The sequence below is a fragment of the Zonotrichia albicollis genome, chromosome 2 (assembly GCF_047830755.1).
Source record: "Zonotrichia albicollis isolate bZonAlb1 chromosome 2, bZonAlb1.hap1, whole genome shotgun sequence".
In the NCBI taxonomy this organism is placed as follows: domain Eukaryota; kingdom Metazoa; phylum Chordata; class Aves; order Passeriformes; family Passerellidae; genus Zonotrichia; species Zonotrichia albicollis.
In genome coordinates, this window is record NC_133820.1 from 27,694,438 (window position 1) to 27,715,150 (window position 20,713).

Consider the following 20,713-nt stretch of genomic DNA (forward strand, 5'->3'; position numbering starts at 1 on the left):
ATATTAATCTATAGGGAATTGATAATGCCACTTACATGAGGCTGGATTTCTGTCATCTTCTCAGGATGCCAATCCTTCTGTCTGCTGCTCTGATGATTGGAAGAATGAATGGCTTTCTGTAATGCCAAGAGATCCTGACCTTCAGTATTAGGCATCTGCAACAAAATAATAAACACTGGTCTCCTAGTATTTTCTTAAGAATAACTGTAAATAATTTCCCACAGTTAATTACAGAACACAAGTGAAGCCCATTACTGCAGTAGAATTGCAATGACCTCTCAATAATTCTCCCCATAGTAAGAGCAAGTGGCTGTGGACATCATGCAGATTTGATCTACCCTTAGCCCTTAAAGCATTCACATGCTGTTAGTGTTAATTGCTGTAAGAAAGAGCAGTTAAACAAGGCATCAAAAATAAAATTAAAACCAAAATATTGTTGAGCCTCATCTTCATTTAAAAAGCATTCCACACTGCAGTTAAGACCATGGATCAGTTCTATAAATTTGCTCCAGAGTGAAGCAGACCAAAAACCCTCAAAACTGATTTCTTGACTGACATCACAAAACCAAGAGCTTTCTCTATTTCCATCTTTCTTCTCCTCCACAAGTAACTAAAGCAAAAATTAAGAAACAGCTGAATCTTTATGGCAGAAAGTTAATTTAAAACTTACATGTAGCTTTTAATATCATTTCAAGAATTCTACGTAAAAAGAGGATAGTCAAAATATAATCTATTTTTAATGCAAGCTGTCTTTTATCATGAACAATCAGGACAAACAAAAATACAACAGACATATGAGCTACAGGTCTTTCCAGATAATCCATTGTTAATATTTGATTTATTTAAATTTATACATAAAGGAGTAGTTTGTAAAAACTTATGTATTTACAATATAGTTATAAACCAAACCAGGTTAATTTTTTTTCTGAATGAAACATAATGAGACAGTTTAATTTTAAACATACACAATTTCACAACTATTTCCCTTCCTTAGTCTTACTCCCAAGACTCATTCTCTCTGGAACTGTGCATGTTACATTTTCACTATATCAAATATGATAAAAAAAATTTTTAGGCACAATCTGTTTCAACAAAAACTGCCAATTTTACTTAAATTTATTGAACTGGCCCAAGAGACTTAACTGGCATGAAGAGGAAGTGATACCATGAAAATAAACCACATGCTGCTGTAGTCAGTAAAACAAATTTACTGGAGCATTTTAAAGTGTTACTGTACTTAAAAATTAATACCATTGGTAGAGTGACTACAGGAAGTTTTTTCAAAGAAGAACTATGCTTTAAATTATTCTTTGAATTAAAAAGAGGAAAGAGGGATTTCTTGATGCTTGGATTCTCGCCGTTGGTTGAGTCTGTCTGCAATATAAGACACAAAAACTAAATGCATAATATTTCAATCCAAGAGATCTGCCCCTTACTAAGTTAACTTTGTTTTTTTTTTTTTTTTGGTAATTCAACAATACATGTTATCAAGCCTATAATTTGCTTTTGGAAAATACAATAATGATTGAAAAAAGCCTATGGAACAAATTCAAGGAACTCAATGCACAGCAAGCATGTAAAAAAAAGATTAGCACACCTATTCTTATATCCATGTTCATTAGGAATACAGAATGTGTTTATTTCAAAGGCTTTTGGAAATACCTGGTAGCTCTTGTTGACTTTACTGAGCTTTGAATTAAATCCTGTAACTCTGGCAATCATTTGTATTTCTGATAATGACCTAAAGCAGTATGACATTTCTTATTTTTATATAAAGAAAGTATTAAAGATCCACTAACAATAATAGGAGTTGGTTTCAGAATGAGCAGTTGATAGTTACTCTTGGGGGGAAAAAAAGCCTTCTATTTTTAACTTGCAATAAGAGCTAAGGCTCCAAGATGAATTATTTCAGTTCTAACATAAATATGCCATTAGCAGCTTCACGTGTAGCTGCAAGTACACTGGCTGGTTTATTTTAATTTATGGAGCACAACCAAAGAGCTTACCAGTAGATGATTGAGCAACAAACAGAACTATAAGGTACTAGAACTATAAATGGGTCTATTTCTCCCCTGTTCAGGTGCAAACAAGCACAGGACACATATATAGTGCCTTGCATTTTCCTGTCTATCAGAAGAAATCTATTATGCAATAGAATTATTATGTGACTAAATACAATGACAAATGCACTACCAAAAGCATGGGCTTTCGAACAGCTTTTCCAGCTTCTAGATTACATCCAAATTAATGAGAATCAATAATTAGCATAGCTTATGTCCAAGAACTTTATGGTCAGAAGAATTTCCTGTTTCAAATTTAGTAAATTAAAAGGGAATGAAAGCACTGCTAAGAGAAATGCTCACCTGAAACTGCTTTTTCCAAAGCAGGTAATTTCTTCAGACCCATAGCTTGAAATAAGTGCCAAAATCTGCAAAACTCAGGTTCCTCTGAAGATAGTGCCTACTGACATTGCACAACCCTCATGGATATCAAATTTTTTGGTGGCAAATGACATAAAACTGTGATTCTAGTAATCCTCAAAACCTTTTGCTACATTACTAAAACACTTCAAACAGTGAAAAGTAGAATGAATAAGAACAGCTCTGCAAAAACAATATTGTAAAGAATTCCCATAACAGCAGTAACAATTGCTAACCCACGAGGTAGTGCACCTGGAGAACTCTAGGGAGAATGATGCATGGGAACAACCTGCTGGAAGAAGTGTCAGGAACTGGGGCCAGTTCTAGGCTGTTAGATATTTTGAGAATGATATTACTAAGATGTCTTCAATCCAATTTCAGGTATCTTTTACAACTCCTGAGATGATTATCACCAGGAAAATGAGGCTTGCACAAGGATATCAGAAGTAAATCATAGCTAGCTACTATGTGCTTCCTAGCTCTGTGACAGTCCCCAGGTCTAATTTGTTATTTCTTGCTAAAAGTCTATATTTGAGCAAATAATTGGAATTTCATACTTGTAGGACTCTACCTGAATTGTAGGTCTCAGAAATAACCTTGAGTAGCAACAAGCTGTCTATTAAGACTTTTAACAGGAATTCTTAGAAAACATTATATGTGTAGTTGAAGAGCTAATATTACAGTGCTGTGAACAACTTTTACTACTAACACCAAATCTGGTGCTGAATTGAAGGCAGTAATTTTATTTTGTGCTGGAAGATCCTAAAGACTGTCCCAGTGTTTGTTAGGTAGATGTCTTCAACTAAGAGATGAAGAAGAACAAAGACCAGAGTCTGAGCCAGACACTGGTACACACATCAGTGGTGCAGTCTGTGCCTAGACACTGTCCTGGCAATCAGCTGTAAACAGAAATAAAAGGAGGTTTTTCTGGCTTTGGTTTGATCCAAACTCAAGTTAATCTCAGCAAGTTTCTAGCTGAGGGTGAAAGAGTTGTGTCACTATATTATTTCACTAATTCATCTTTCTGTGAGATTCTACCTCTGAGTAGCAAACACAGTTTTTCCTTTCTCTCTCTCTTTCTTCTATTCCTCTCTACCCCTCCTTTTAAAAGTGATAAGAAACAGGAGCAAGGATTATATATAAATCTGCCTTAGCTTATAATCAGTGATGGTTTTAGTAGCTATAGACCAAGGAGCTTTTGGTTTAGGTGTTTTGTAAAATGCCAGATTTTGAGAGGCAACACAATCCAGTATGTATTTCCTTCACACAGTTTGATGTGCAGGTAATCAATACAGCATCTTTCAGCTGAGCTATTGGAGTGAGTCTGCCACCACATCTGCATGGCTGGAATCAGAGTAGAGTACAACAATGCAAATTTAACACCTTTTATTTTCCCCCCTTGAAAATGCATCACTGGAACCAACGGCCTTAGGTGTTATCCTCACATGGACATTTTGGTCAAACAGTCCCAGAGCTGTAATCTAGACATTTAATTCAGTTGTTTAATACAGATGATCATATTTGAGCTGCATACAGGCATGAGGGTGAACAAGTTCAGAAGGAGAGGTAGATGCCATTGCTGTAAATCACCCAGCAGGAAGGTCAGGTGCATTTCTGAGTGCTAATTAATACACATATGCACATGTTCCACACAGTTCAAAGAGATTTTAAGAAACCCAAAACAATAAAAAGCCTGATAATCACTCCTCTCTCCCAGTTTTCAACAAATTAGCCCTCCACCCACTCTCAATCCTATCACCTCACACCTTGACAGGAAATATTTTGATTAAGTCATTCCCCTTTGCCAGGAGGAAGCATGATTTACTCAATTCTGAGAATCTTCAAAACTATAACTGCATTTACACTTACAGGAACATTACAATTTTAAATGTTTTACTGTTTCCAGAGCTGTCCTTTAAGAATGAGATTATATTCAGGTTACTTCAGTTCTTAGGGATATCTTTATTATAAAAATTTGTGAAATGTTAGTATATACCACTACTTTCTGATAATAGAAAGTCCTTTCTCCCTCCCAAAAACTTTATGAAAATGTAAAAATATATGAGACACCAAAGACCTATAGCCACAATCCATTCCCTCAACAAAACATAAACCACTTAAGAATGGTTAAGACACATCATCCTTATTCCAGTCATGGAATGCAGCAGGAAGACAGAGGCTGTTACCAAGACACTTCCATGAAAAAGACTGGAAAGAATTCTCATTTGTTACAGCTTCTTTTTTCTCTGTATGGTTGCTTGAAACTATTCAAGCTCTGGGGACACACAAGAATGAAGTTACTATTCTTGGAATGGTATCACCATATCCTGAAAAAGAATTTGTTGCAACATCATCTTAAAACTTGCATCAAAACTGGCTCTCAAAGGGCCTGAATGAAAACAAAGGTGAAAGTTTGGATTTCTTCACTTTCTAGTCCTATTAAGTGAAGAAATATTTGAAAAGGCAGAAAAATGAACCCTGAACAGAAGAAGAATTTGATTTTCATATAGTGAGGAGAGAAAATAAAAGAAGTGAATACACATACAATAATAAATAATACAAAGGTCTAGCATACTAAAATGGTATAATTCAAAATGAATAAAAGAATTCTTCAACTAGAAATGCTGCATACTTACATTTTGAGATTTCTTCTTTTTCTTTTTTATTGCCCTGAAAAAACCTTGCTTTTCTTTCTCCTTCAGCTGTTCTGAGTGACTGTTAAGGTTTTCAGGACTTTTCCTAAATATGAAATAAGGTATTGTAAGAGAAATTTTATTATGGTATTACTTTGCAAATTCTGTGCAATATTGAGATCTGATGCCAAAGAATGTAAATTATTGATTAAAGTAAAAAAATACTTAAAGTTTTAGCATTCATTGGTTCCAGGGTTACTACACAAATACCAGATAGAGAGTTATTACAAGGGATAGGAGGTACACAGTGTTAGGGTAAAATGATTAGTTTAAACCAATGAATAATTTTATTTAGGGAAAAGGAGAGCATGCATGTGTTCTTTTAAGCCAGAATTTAATATTCAAATAAAAATATCACACATGAGGTCTTTTAGGAAAATGAAAAGCGTATCTGAGAGAACATACAAATCAAAGCACAGGTCCAGTTTATCCATTGCTTGCTGGAGAAGCAGGAGTTGCAAAGTTGGCCAGAGAGAATCATTTTCAACTGCACTTCCTGACCCTTGCTGCCATGGTTCCAAATCTATCATCAGGGAAGCTGGGGATCTACTGTTGTCCATTTCAATTTAAAACCTTCTGTTAGCTTGCTATGCGTGAGACAGTGCTGGCAAAAGGAGGCGACCCAAAAATGGAACAGGTGACTTGCCTGAAGACTGAATTTCTGCCTTTTAACTCTTAACTTACATGTCTGAAGCAACTACAGCTGATAAATAACATGTTACTTTCAATATACACAGTATACCATGCATGTGAAGTACTTATACAGGGTAAAAAGATGGTTTACAAGGACAGTGGTGAGACATAACTGATTGCACTTCTAGTGCCCTTTAAAATAGCTTGAAAATTGAAAATGGTGCAGGAAAGCATCACAGAAATATTTTCAGAGATTTCAGTCTCTTTAGTGCATTAAAAAAATACACCCAAACCAGCTCAAATATTTCATTTCCTTGCTCATGATAAATATTTCATTTTCCTTGCTACATATCCAGAAAGAAATTACAGAATATTGGAAAATCTTGGAACCAACAAGTAAAGATATTACAAGAACAAGGAGGTGGATGATGTAGCCTAAGTCATATTAGAAATAATCCACTGATTTTCACAATAACATAATTAACCTCCAGAACAAGCTCCTTAGTGAAGTGCACTTCCCATCCTTGACATTTCAAATCAGGACCTAATACTCATCTGGGAGAAACACAGACAACAGGTCTGCCTCTGGGCCTGGATCCCAGAGGATGGACAACGTTTCACAGCAACTAACATACAGAAAGTCATACTGGGTCTTTTAATAGTCCCTTTTCACACTTAAATTGCATGAAAACAAAAAAAAGATTCCACTGTCTTGATGGAAAACCTAAAGCAAAGCCACTCTTTTAAGGGCTCTGTATGACAAACAGGAGCAGCTTTTCTTGGAGCAACTGTAATGTAGCAACATTTAACTGTCTAATATAGTTGTCACTGGCTTCTAATTCTGGCTTTAAATGCTATGCTATCAGCTGGTGATTCAGCTGCTACTACATGCCAGGCTGACTTTTTTTTCCCCCAAATAAATGTGAAAAACATAATTGGGGTAGGAATCACTGGAGTCATCCTCCTTGTTGATAAAACCATCTTCACTCTGATAGGTGGTATCAGTCCTTCAATTTCTACACAAAACCACCTCAAGCTTGAAATGTTATCTGGCTCTAAATATAAATGCATGCAGTATTTAAATCCTGTAATAAAGTGCAACTGTTCATTAAGAGAATGGTCTTAGCAAAAAGATTCATGGGCAGAAAGTATGGTAGAAATTTTCCTAATTTAAATTTTTGAGAACTTATATCTAGATGCAGAAATTACATTCAGGAGCATGACAATATATATTTAATATGGACATTACATCACTACTACAGGAAAAAAAACTTTAGTTTAATGCAATTATTGTACTTATAACAGGTATTTTAAATATACTGGATTGCTAAGGATTCCTGCTGCTGTCACACCCCTGTATTTGGTACTACTGTAAGTAGTGTGACAGGTGTAAGGCATTATTATACAAGTCACTTAAAGCACCAAGGAGAAAACCAAAGAGTAAAGACTACTGATTACATTCAGTGCTCAGGAGTCTGACATAACACAGAACACCTGCTGAATTATTTACCAAATGATTTTTACTTGATTTGTTAGAAAAGTTGGAGGAGAGCATACACCCCAAGTATCCTGCTTGTACTCAGAAAGTCACGTCAATGGGGCTAAGAATCCTCTGAGCCTTTCCCCAAAGGAGCTCCTGTACATCCACAGCTGCAAGCATATCCCAAACCATAGTCCCAATGCAAATTATCAACCCAATGATTGCTGTCCACTGAGCAACCACTGTCAGATCATAAGCAAGATCACAGGAGGTTACTTTATCCTTTAAAATTTTTCAGTGTCTTTCTATAGCTTTTCTATTACAAAGTCTATTCCAAAATGGAGATGCTGTATTTTAACAGGTGAAGTTAATATTCAGAGTGAAGCCTGGAACAATTTTTGCTATACTTTCAGACAGAGATTCACTCAAGCATGATTCTTTTCTTTGGCCCAGTGAACCTGGATGAGAAAACTGCTCTCCACAGCAGCTGAGCAGAGAGGAGAGAAATGAAATTCTGCACCATCATTTCCTCTTTATGGCTACAGTGACCAGAGAGAATTGGAAAATAAGGGGCTGAGAACTGCTCATTTTCAATTGCTGCTTACCCAAAAGCCAGTGGTTTTATACTGAATGGTTTATGTCATTAACTCCTATGACTCATATTGCAGTACAGTTGTCTGAAAAAGCATTGACCTTGAAAAGCAACTGCTTCAAAACACATGCTCATTATGTGAAGAGAGTGAACATATATAGCATTATAGCAGGAAGCTTCAACACCAGGATTTTGTACTGAGTAAAAATAGAGCAGAACATTTTGATCGATGACGAAACACTGGGATAATTTAGGCATCCCAAAAGATGATTTTCAGATAATGGACAGTGCAGGAAGAAAATAGGATTATCAAAAAAAATCTGTAGAGTCACACAACACTAAATTCTTACAACACACTGTAAGTATCTTGGTATTTTGCATAAAGCTTCAGCTCTTGAAAGCAAACAGCTCCACCAGAGTCTTCTGTGTGCTGTCTGTTTTAGTAACAAGTAGGAGTAGCCCTGGAGAAGAGCCCCCACTCAGAGAGCTCATTCTCAAGCAGAAACTGAAGGCAAAATGTGCTGTGCTTTGTTATTTTATCTTTGTGTACCTTTGCATGCTTAGGACATTTAAAGTAGAACACATTGATTATTCTGGTCTGGAACACTTGGAAAAGGCATAAGTACAAACAGAAATTCTGTGATTATCACTGTTATTTATTACCCCTGCTAGGAAAGGTATCCAGCTTCATGCAGGTGCAATGAGGTGTAGCAGCAAACATGCATGTGGCAAGCAAGCTGAGGTGCTTTCACATTAACTAAAAAGAAAAAATAGGAAGCATGTTGCATTCATGATGCCACAGAGAGATTTGTATTGCAGACTGCTCTTTTTGGGAGGCAATTCCTCATGCTTGTTTTAGATATTCTTCAGCAACCCTGATCTCAGCAGGCAGCCTGCCTTGGAAACCCTCATGGACTACTCCCTTTATGGATCCAACACAATTAATGAGTGAGGTTTTTGTCTAATGAAGGAGTTACTGAAATAGCAGAACTTTTCTATGAAGATAAATGACAAACACTAACCCTCCAAGTTAGCTTTCAGTTTTAGTCAAAGTAGGACCCTTAAGGGGCAGTCACACAGTTACCATTCAGCAAAGGCAAGAAAATGTCAGAAATGAATGAAACAATTCAAATAGATAGTTCAAGGTAAGAATCTCAATCCCACAAGCTGAAGCCCGCAGTAAAAGGTCATGGTCTAAAAGTCTGGCATTGAAAGCTTAAAATCAAAAGATCAAATCTGAACTCTGTTTGGAGCTGCAATTTTTTTTTTATTTTATCATGTGGAAAAGGAGGATTTATTAATTAGAATAAACCCCAGATCTATTATCTCATATACAGAATAACATTCAGAATTTGCAATTTCCTGATTTTTTTTAACGAATTCTATTAAAGAACTGGAAACTATTTATAATGCAGCAACAGTCATGCCGCACACACAGCTGAACATGCTCTAAACTAATTTGCTCAGATGCTGGTAACCTTTTACTTTCAGGAATAGGAGGTATGACTATAATGTTACACTGACACAGGAATACAAAAGTCAGTCATGTCTTGTTTACAAAAAACCTTATTCTGGAACCTCAAATAGTGGATAAAGTTTTAAGCCTTTTACTCTTGTAAGAATGACTCTTTTTTCTTTTCTTGAATGACAGATTTTGTGTGTGCTTATATATATAATATATATATATAAAAATAGTACTATTATTCATAGAGTTCCTCCTTTTTATTATTTTTGCAGAAATGTATGACTTGTGCTAGAGAAGATATAACAAGCTACTTGCATAACTATAGCATGACTACATTTGTGTGGACACAAAAGGTCTAATAAAAAATGCTTTCCAGAAGCCCCCAAATATCTTGTAAGCAGCCAATGCAAACACTTCCAATATGATGTGAGATACACTACTGCATGTTGGAATTAATTCTAAAGAGATATTTAGAACTATGACAGTGGTAAAGACAATTCAGGCCAATATTCTGGACCACTGGCAGAATACAATTAAATATCTTGCCTACAGCTACTGAATTTGCCTAGCTCAGGACAAAGCTTGTATGAGTAGAAAAGAATAAAACATTTATTCTTGTATCAATAAAAAAATTGAGCAAGTTCAAGGTTGTTTACAGGAAATTAAACTCTAGCAAAGAAAAGAATTTCTAAAAGGATAAAAAAATTGCCTTTTTTCAAATCAAGTTGCCTGAAGTTCAGAAATGATCTAGTAATTTAAGAGTAAAATCTAATGACAAAAGTCAAGTTTATAATATCTTTATTTTAAAAGGCAGGACAGTGGGGACAGAGCAAAAAAATGCACACAAAGACAGGGGAACATCTGTGACAATTCAGTCTAGCAAACATTCACAGAATCTTTGACAGAAGAAAGGCAACACAGAGCAATAGTATGAGAAGCAATATTTTACAGTAGTGGCAAGTCCAGGTGGAATACATGTCACTCATAATTCGAGATGAATTGTCATGTACCAGTTAGGTATGTTATTCAAACATCAAATATTTACTTCATCATAAAATTGATGTAAGCAGAATCACATTCCATTAGAGCTTTCAACATTTTCATAAGCATTTACACAACTTCTATACAGAAAATTAGGTAGAGGAACACAGACTCTTCACTAGTCAGGAATTGGGTTAAGCTGCATTTATGGCACAGAACAATTTTGCAACATTAGACCATTGCCAGGACAACTTGAACAGAGTTAGCAGGTAGAGCTGGGCAGGAAACATTTCAGGAAAATAGGGAGTAGGAAAAGATAAAGGTAAGCATATGCCAAAATAGCAGGAACTTGGTGTTGTAGCTACTGCTATTTCTTCCATTTCATATGAAGAAATGCTTATTCTTCTGTGGGTTCTTCTCTCAAAGGAGCTGTTCCCCTTTGTGAAAATATTTGAGTACTTTGGAACAAGGACTTAAATCTAGCTGTTTCAAAGTTAAAGAAGGGCCTTTTTCACAAGGCCATATTCAGCACCTCTGTGGTCCTTTCACTGTTTTAATAAGATGAAACAGCTTCAGACAATGTCCTCCAGAATAACCTCTAACTTCTGGTTTAGGGCATTCACTTGTTAGATCTAAGATCTTGGTTCAAGCCTCTGGTTTAAATAACAAAGACCCTGCACTCAAGTTCCTCACATTCTAAAAAATAACGCTGCCTCCAAAATATTTGTTATTTTGAGAGTATCTCTGGTGACTGGCAATTCCATCCTGGAGGTGAAGAATCTTCACAATAAAAGGTTAGTGGTTATCAGCACTTCCTTCGAAAAGTTTTGGTTTTGGTAATTTGACATTATAACAAAAAAGTACTTCATAAAAAATATTCCCAACCAGCTCTAATAACACACACGATTTTTTTCAGTTCAGAGTTAAAGTAACATTATATGTTTTTTAGCAGTCAAGACATTATATTGATGAATGATATATAAAGCAAAACAAGATTCCAGTTGTCTTATGTTATATGCAAGATAGAAAGATCCAGATATGAAGGAAAATGTAAAATGGTCAAAGGGTTCAAGAGCAGGAATAAATACCTTCTTTAGCCACACAAGCCACAACATAAGTACCACCGTTTTACATAAATGACCGCTTTCCTCAGCTAATTCCAGAAAATGGATGTAGGTGGAGCTACTGAAGGACAGGAAGCAGACTCTAGTGAATCAGAGCAGGTGAGAAGGATTCTGGAGTAAACATCTTCTATTACTGACATAGGTATAACACCTGAACACAAGCTGAAATACCAAGTGTCCACCACCCACCACCCCCCTTTCTCTTTAAGCACATAATTCTCTGGTTATTTATGTGAAAACACAGTAAGTCAACAAACCACTGAAACAGTTTAGATAGCATGACTTTATGGCCCTTTCAGAGAGGAGTGTTTCAGAGAGTGGTATAGAGCATAACTGAACCATGCAAATATATGCAGCCCATTCCTCTCACCCAATCCTGTGAGCTCCATCTGCTTATTTTTATTCAATATTCTTTATTGTGATTTAAAAAAGTATAAGATTAGAAATATTTTAGAGCCAAACAGCTCTAAGAGAAACAAAACTATTTCCCTTTGAGTCCTGCAAAGTTATGTATATGCTGTTATTTTATTAGCATCATTAATGTGCTCTATGTTATATAATGGAGCCATGTGATGCTTTTAATCTTTTAAAATCAATATACACCATTAAGATGTCGCTTAATCCATTTTCCCATAGAATGTATTCATTTCCTTCTGTGTATAAACAAAGAGAGCAGTGGTACCCATTGTAGGGTGAAAATATTCTTCATTAATATAGTACTTTATATATGGAAACATGCATTTTGATATTTTTTCCACCTGTCTAACAATTCATGCTTCTGGAATCCACAAATTTCTACATATACTACACACACAAGCACTTTGTACTATCTTTACCTAAAGACTAACAGCAGGGAAAAAAATTGTGAAGGACTGGACAAAAGTATATCAACTGTAATGCATTCATGTTATGGGTGCAATGCAGGATTCCTTGCTGCTCAACAGGGGACAGAAAACATGCCATGCTCTGCTGCTATAGCTGGAGGAAGCAACTAAGCACACGGACAGTTGCAAATCTTGAGAGAAGCGTGAGGTTTTTGTCCCTCCTGTTAAAAGCACATTTTTTCCTGCCATTCTCTACACAGGTGTGCACATTCCAACTCACCAGGTGTCAAAGGTGGTTTGTCTCTTGGGGTGGTTTGTCACCGTGCTGCTGTCTGCTGGTAACACCGAGGCTCTGTTGGACACATTGTTCTCTATGTAGGTGCTGTCTGGCCGTGGAGATGGAACTGAACAGGGGAACAGCAAACAATGTACACTGAGCTCTGCCAAAAATCCCAGCTCCCACCTCTCTGCTCCCTCTCTGCCTCTTACAGTGACAGGAGAGCAAAGACACGGTTGTGTTTTGTGCATGACTGAAAAGAAAGCTGATTTTTGTGATCCTTGCAGGGTAATATTGGTTGTAAAATGAGACCGTCATCAGAACTTGGGTGAAGTCTTATTAGATTTGAGAACACTTCTATTAGTAGGGAGCTCTCAGTGGGATTGATATTTAAAAACAGTAAAGAGAATAAGAGGTTGGAATACTGTTACTAAAGACATGAAACACTACAGTTTACACTCAGTCTTCACTTTAGACCTTAAAAAAAGTAGCACCCATCTTGGAAAAAAAAATTTTGATTTTTGATGTAACTAAGAGATAATGCACTAAAAATTAAAACATCAAAATTAGATATTATGTATTTTTCAAACAGACATACTGTGCTTTTGAAAATACACAACTATATACAGAACATAAATTTATCAGAATTATGAATATCACTAGAAATACCTGCAGTGGACTAAAAATTGACCAGACACTAGTTGGAACATCAGTGCAGCACCACACAATATATCAAAAACAGCATCTGTAAGGTTTTGTTCAAGCTGTAGTACAAAAGTATATGCTAATAAATACTGCTCTAATACAAAGGTTATATTTATATAAATAAGGATTTACCCTTTTCAGAGTAACTTGCTTATATTATTATCACCAGTTTTGCATATACTATTATCAAAGTATTATTTTAAATATAATATCATCTTCCCAAAGCAATAATTAAGTCTAAAATATATTTGTTTGATAAAGTTGAAGAGGAAAACCCCTCTTTTTTATAACAAGGAATTGAATAAACCCCAGCTCTGCAGTTTCTTTAGCACATGATTTATGAAAGTCATTCTTCTTTGGAACTTTAGTTTTACTATATATAAAAAAGAAGGATAATCCATGTACAATTTTAGGAGCTTTTTATGAATTAATGAAAGCAATTCAGGACTGAGAATTCTTAAGCATCCTCTGCTGTATTTGCAACACAAACACTCAAAAGCATCACTCAAAACAGTACAAGCTTTAATTCTGCTCACAGGTTTTAATATTGCAGTGGGACCCTTGCAAGGATTCTCAGATTTTAACGTGCCCAAATCAGGTCATCAGCCAAGTGATCAACTTGAAGAGGATCAGAGGGAGATTTGTGACTCTGCTTAAGGTTATTAAGTGACTCATAAGCGAATTTCAGCTGATTGGGACTTCTTAAGGTTCAGGGGAGCCCCAGAAGCCTCCTAACACTTGCAGTAATCAGCCTCTTATCATCTTTTTCAAAACAATTACCCAGGTTTAGCCACGAGACAGCTGCTCAGAAACCACCATCTTTTGTGTGCCATAACAGAACAATATCTACTTGTGTGCCCACACACAGATCTGTTTTATTATTTATTCTGAACTGGAATTATCTAAGTGTGCTCTTGGCTTGTAGGAAATCCCGATCTTTAATAAGTTTTAACAAAAGAAATGCCACAAGTTTCAAGCCATAAAAGCTAGACCTACATTTCCATGTAACACAGTATCTGAAACAGATCACTAAGTATGTCTACATGCTACAAATGCACAGGTATAAATAGAGTCTTTATGAGAATTGAAAATAAAAGTTTAAAACATTAATTAACTGCCTACTTTGGTAATATTAATTTTGTTCATTTTGCCCTGATAAATTATATTCTGCTTTACAAAGTACTGCAGTGGATGTACTTTCCAATTAAAGTGAGCTATCATTTACAAATAAACAATAGGGTACCAGTGCAGTTCCTGCAAACTCATCCTCTGAAAGCTGAGTAACAATTATTGTCCCAATAAACCTTTGTAGTTATTAATACTAATTCTCTGCATTAATTTCTAGTACTTAATTTATATTCCATGCTAAAATTCTGGATTAAATTTGAAAGATCCACCATGAAATTACCTCTGTAAAAGCTGCCAACTCTTCTCGGAACAGGGTCATTATACAGAATTCTATTCTCCTTAGTAGATGCTCCATCTTCTGTGTGTGGATCATGATATGCTCCACCCTATGCAAAAGAACAATAATCTATTTAAAATGAAAGACTGTAAACTGATTTTCAGTTTTAAACCAATATACATAAGCAAGAAAACTCCAAATTCACCACACAAATTTCCTTTCATATTAATAATAACTGCAAATATCAAATCACAGACTATGTAATCAATAATTACTTGGTTTTGCTGCTTGCTTGCTTCTTTCCAAAATGACAAAAATGGCATTAACAATATTTCACCTCTAAGTTGTAATTTTAAAGACGTGAATCTGATTCAGGCCCTCAGAATTTCAACCTGAATGAAACACAACTGTAAGATGTTGTAAACAAACATATCTGGAGGAATCTTTTACTGGAGGCTTGTTAAATTAATTTCTGATGGAATCTGGTCACTCTGCTACTGGCAAACACTAAAAAGCAGATAGGAATGTATCTTATTGAGGTAATTGCAACACCAAAGCACTATCATTGCTTATCATCTCTTATCTTTTAATATCATTACCTAGAGGTACCAACAATTACAAAATCTACTGTATGCAAAATAATAGAAAGTCTCTGAACTAAGAAATCTATAGGCAAAGGTCTTCAGTCAGACAGGACAGCTAAAAGCATTTCATTACCTCTAATTTATTCTACTTTCCTGAAAACAGTACTGGAAGTACTTCAAGTAAAAGTTTATGTGAGCCAGTAGAAACGTCCTTATGCACATAATTAGCCACCAAATATGACTTAACCCCACTCTTAAACGAATCAGAAACTACAACTTTTCCCTCAGCATGGAATGACCACATGAAATGTAATGCTCTCTCCAAAACCCCCCCTTCGGAAACTTCTGAAACCCCTGTACTAACTGAAATCTAGAATATCCAAGAAGGACAAAGATTAAAAACCAAAGCCACAAAAAGAACTAACCAAAACTAAAAACCAGGACTTCCATTCACTGCACAAGTGATTTGCAAAATTCACTTTGCTTTTTGTGGATGAAGTTCTGGTCTCACTCTCTCAGAGAAAACAAACCTTGAAACTGAGTCCAGAACTGCAGCTAAAACAATGCTTCAAATCCCAGCTGGATTCTTCAAAATTTACCAGAGGCTGAAGCATTTGATTAAATTACTACTTGTATTAGATACCTCTTTTTTATCAGCAGTTAAATTTCAAACATGAGACAGTAATAGCAACTTGTATTTGATTTTTTCTGCTTAATGCTTTTTGTGTCATTTAATTTACATGTTAAAAAAACCCACTTAAAACAAAACTGTTGTGCTGAGACTTGAAAAGTCCTAAAACTAAGACTGGATGAGAGATTTTTCTTGATTTTTTTTTCTTAAGTAACATGTAAAACTTGGCAAAAAAAAGAATGGTTTTCTTTAAAAAGACTTGGTACAGCTATAAGAATGTCATGGTTTGAGCCTGGCACAGAGCCAGTGCTCTCCATGAAAATTCTTCACTCTGGTGTCTGCTGTGAGATGTGACCAGGAATAAGCAAAACAGGCTCTAACTTAAACATAAAGAACACTTTATTACTTAAACTACAGGAAAATAGGGAAAGACTATAAGGAAAAGAAAAAAAGAAATTGAAAACCTTACAAAAAAAACTTTCCTCCTCCCCACTCCCTGACTTTCCCAATCCGATACATTTTCTCAAAACACCAACTGCCCAGCCCGGCACGACACTTTAGTATACTCAAACTGCAGTTCATGAAGAGGAAAGGAGTCTTTCTTGTTCTATAGGCTTCTCCTGGAAACACACTGAAACTTCGTGTGCTTCTTTGTCACTTCAGCACCGCCCGGAAAAAAAAGTCCTTTTGCCGCTTGTGACATCTTCTTTCCATGCTCAGTGCTCTCACCACTGAGACATGGCCAGAGCTGCTTTTAGAGTTGTCTTTTAAGGATGCCTTGTCTCACTCTAAAAAGGCACAGTCTCTGCTTTGAGACATCTGTCCCCCCCATATTTTTCCAACCCCCTGGGGCCGAGAGGTCCTCACGAATGAACTCTCCTGGTTTTGAGCCACTGCCTCCCCCTAAATGCAGTCTGTGTCACAAGAACAACTGAGTCTATAGTCACAAGAAAAGTCCAGCTAAAAAGCTACTCTAAATCATCTCTCCCTATCTAATCATCTCTACGTTCTTCAAGCCAAGTCCTTGTCTCATCTCATCTCTTATCTCCCTTCTTATTCAGCTTCGAGGAAGATTAGCATTTTTGCAAGGCCTCAATCATGAAAGAAAGAGTTAAAAGTTTTCAGTCTTTGTCTGTCCTGAGACGAGATGATACTCCCACACGTGCTGCTGCTGCGGCCGGCCGGGCTGCACTCTTTTCCCCCCCCTCTTTCTCTTCCTGGGCCGGCTGCTATCACCGCCGACTCTCCCTCTCTCTCTCCCTCCTGGGAGAAGGGGGGGGGCTGGCTGCCCGATATCTCGATGTCTCTTAGGGCTCCTCCACCCTTCCATCCTTGAAGGCCCCTCACCTCCCATCTCTGTCCAGGCCCCGGGCCTACCGCATGGCTGGCCCTCCCCCCGCCCAGCAGTAGAGACTAGACGGGAGAAGAGATCTGACCTCTTCGAAGCGACGTCTCAAGAGACAGTGCTAAAGCCAGTGCTCTGCTTTTAACCCCTGTGTATTCTCAGAAGTGTGTCCAAACTCTACTAGCTACACCGGGTGCCAGTCTCAAACTCAAAACCTTCATTAGTTTGACTACAGCTTCTCAAAATTCCTACTCCTTCCTAGTCAAACCACCACAAAGAAGAAAATCAATGAGAAACTAGAAACATGGAAGTGAGGAAACTTCACCAAAGATGAGCAGAGGAAAAAAGCCTAGGAGAACTGATCAGAAAAAATATGTATGAAACCAGTAAAGAATCTATGAGAACACATACTATTAATGAGTTTTTTAGTTCACTAATCCTGAAGGGAGCGAAATTTTCTGACTCTTAATGCATAATGTAGAAAGGGGGGGAAAATGAGGATAGGAAGGAGCCAAAGAATGACTTCTTTATGAAAATGTCTTCATGAGGCACAAGAAGTTTGACAATTTGATTTGTTACTGAGAGGAGTACAAACAAATAAAAAACAGCTTTGTGAATTCACAGCCTTAGCATCCATTTCAGAACAGTAATTTTCCTTTCACACTTCTAATGGTTGAAATACAGATTTAAGAGCACTAAGTGAAGGCTGAAGTTTTAAAAATACTGACCATAAGAGATAAAGTTCTTTATCTTGAATGAACAGACTTTCCAAAGCAAATGAAAACGAACAAAAACATAAGCATTACAATACACATCGATTTTCCTAATTAAAATAAAAATCTGTCAACTCATTTTAAATAACAAAGAATGATCCAATAAAAACAACTGGTCTCTAAATAGTACAAAATAAAATTAAAATTACTTCAAATTACTATCTGCTGCATAATGCAGAAAATGAACTGAAGAATACAAGACAGTGTGACCTTTTATTATCAAAAACTGAAACACTGATATTACTGCCCTTCCAAATAATGTCCTGAAAAATAAGTAACATTTAATTTGACTGAAATGAGAGAGATAAAAATAAGTACATAGGAAAAAACTGTCTTTGAAATGGAGCTGCTGTAATCCCTTCTAGGTAGCTTTTTAAAAATTATTATTCTATTGCACTTCTATTTTGATTTTTCTCATGTTTGAATACTCATAGACTTAAATGGAGGAGATGTACAATGGATGAAAAAACATATTATGTCGTTTTTTCTCTGCTGGATGAGGAGACAACCACTACCTGAAACTCTTCTTTTTATGGTACTTGTAGACCCCTATTAGGTCAGCTTCACATATTTCTTAGACAAACTACTAAGTGGGCAGAGTATTTTAGCTTCTCTTAGTAAACCATCATCTTTGGACCTTAAATATTATTTGCAGGTCTTGGACTTTCTTCAGTTTGTCAACAAATCTGAACTAGATGCTCTCTCCTTAGAAGTCAGTTTATGACAGGTGTAGGCATAGAGAAACAAACACTCATTTTTCTATTTGTCTCTGCACCATCTTGTTAATAGAGAAATTGAAAGCTTTGAGAACAAATACAGTCCTCTTTACATATCTGATGTGTAAAACATGAGATAATTCAGAAGAGTTGTGTAACAAATGTAAATCAACACCAGAACCAGCCTGTCCTCTACTCTGTAATTAATGCTCACAGGAAAACACAACCAGGAATCCACTGACAGTAACCACTGTGAGGAGTCAATTTACCAGTAGCCACTACAACATGAAATCTCTAGATTGCACCTGTTATTTATCATACCAATCTAAATAAATATTGCAAGCTTTGATATTTCTCTAGTAAATTAGGGTATTTCAGCAATAATGTCCTGCTATACCTGAATGAAACACTGGCTTCAAAAATTAACATTAGCATTTGTAACAGAAATACATATAGAAAAGCTAAATAAAACCACAAATGAGAAAGATAATTAACAAAATGATACAGTAAAAATGACATCAGACCATGTAACCAAGGACTAAAAACAACTAATGAAATTTTAACTTTGGAGATGACTTTTCCATTCTCACATTTCAGTACTTTAAGATAATGGTATTCATAGCCCATTTTTTCAAAGTACCTTGAAATATTCGGCCCTTCTGAAAAAAAGCCCCCAACAAAATCCCCATATTGTACAGGACAAATAAATTAATAACTCCAAAGAAACAAACAGAAGACAGAAAGCAGGCCACTGCCCCACATGAGTTAAAAAGAGAAAGGTAAACCCTCAAACAAGAGGCAATATTTTGGACTAACCCTATTAGAATCTTCTGTACAGTCTTCTCGTGATGAGCCAACAGACCTGGTGAGTGACTTATGCTGCACCTGTGGAGATAACAGTTGCAGGCTGTTTGCTCTGGCTGCCATCCCTTGCCCTACGCTTAAGCCACCCTCTGAGCCCTTTGACCTCACTCTGTCCCGGCTCACATACATAGAGTGTCTATGAGGGCGCTGCTGGGAAGAAAAAGGACTGGTATAACCTAGACCATAGGAAAAAGATTCATGTGGAGCAGACAGAGAGTGGGAATGGCTTCCATCCATGTGATCTGGCAGTTTTAACTCCTCCATTGTTTTGGAGTGTCTGGTTGGTGGCCTTCGAGTGTCCAGGGTGCCCTCGCTGCGGTTGTTCCTGGCCGACGGACTGAGCATAGTTCTGTTATCGCTGTGCCGGGGAGCGCTTGGGCTCGTAGGAGAGTTCAGGTCCATACAGCTGGATGGAAAATACCTACTGGTGTTTGGTTCTGCAGCTTGGGCCCTGGCCTCAGAAAGGTTGCCCACGGATTTAGAGTCTGTCAGAACTCCATGGCTCTTGGACTTTGTCCGATAGGAGGGGCTCTTAGAGGACTGTGGGATGGTGTCGATGTAGCTGTGGCGACTGTGCTTGTCGCCAGGCTGCAGCGTCCCCGTTTTGCTCTGAGAGGTTTCCATAAAGGAGTGCCGGTTCTGCTGAGATCTGGTGTTAGACTTCAGGTACTTGGTGCCTGAACCATCAGAACTTTTGGTGTCCACATTAAAATCAAACTCTGTTTTTCCCTTTGGTTCCTTTGGGCTGAGCAGATGTGGCATGTTATTATTGGCTATATCCTTGTTGCCAGATCCAGGTGTGTTGCTTGGTTTTTTTGCGTGCATTGGGCTAGGGGCAGGTCCAGGAAGGTTTCCATTTAAAAAGCTTTCATTTGCTGGAAGCCCCTCTTCTCTTGGCCCGCCAGCCCCTAGTGGCATATCCTTGCTGTTTGATCTGTGGTGTGACTGCAAAGCAGAACTTTTGCTGGCTTGATTTCTATATTAAAATGCATAAAGAAGCATTAATATATCAGATTACTTATTCATGTATTAATAACTTCAAAAAAGTACACCCATTTCAGTTGCCATTTAAAACCAAAAATTTAACTGCAGTAAGATCAAATACTGCCAACTAAGGCACCAGAAGTTTCACTAAAATAACAGATTTGCAAGTGCTCATACATAGTTGTTTCTGGTTATAATCTGATGGCAAACTCTGCTC

General features: G+C 36.8%; 1 protein-coding gene across 5 annotated transcripts in view; it reads right to left on the bottom strand.

Moving 5' to 3' along the window:
* The window catches only part of CDKL5 (cyclin dependent kinase like 5), a 141,253-nt gene that overhangs the window by 8,909 nt on the left and 111,631 nt on the right, over positions 1-20,713 (bottom strand). For 4 of the 5 annotated variants that reach the window (XM_014265200.3, XM_074534652.1, XM_074534653.1 and 1 more), the window contains 6 exons: positions 19,465-20,488; positions 14,603-14,708; positions 12,493-12,616; positions 5,057-5,159; positions 1,252-1,374; positions 36-155 (listed from right to left, as the gene is read on the bottom strand). In XM_014265200.3, the coding sequence (XP_014120675.2) occupies positions 36-155; positions 1,252-1,374; positions 5,057-5,159; positions 12,493-12,616; positions 14,603-14,708; positions 19,465-20,488 (1,600 nt within the window). The remainder of the gene's footprint in view (positions 1-35; positions 156-1,251; positions 1,375-5,056; positions 5,160-12,492; positions 12,617-14,602; positions 14,709-19,464; positions 20,489-20,713) is intronic. The other variant, XM_005484328.4, reaches the window with a different exon arrangement.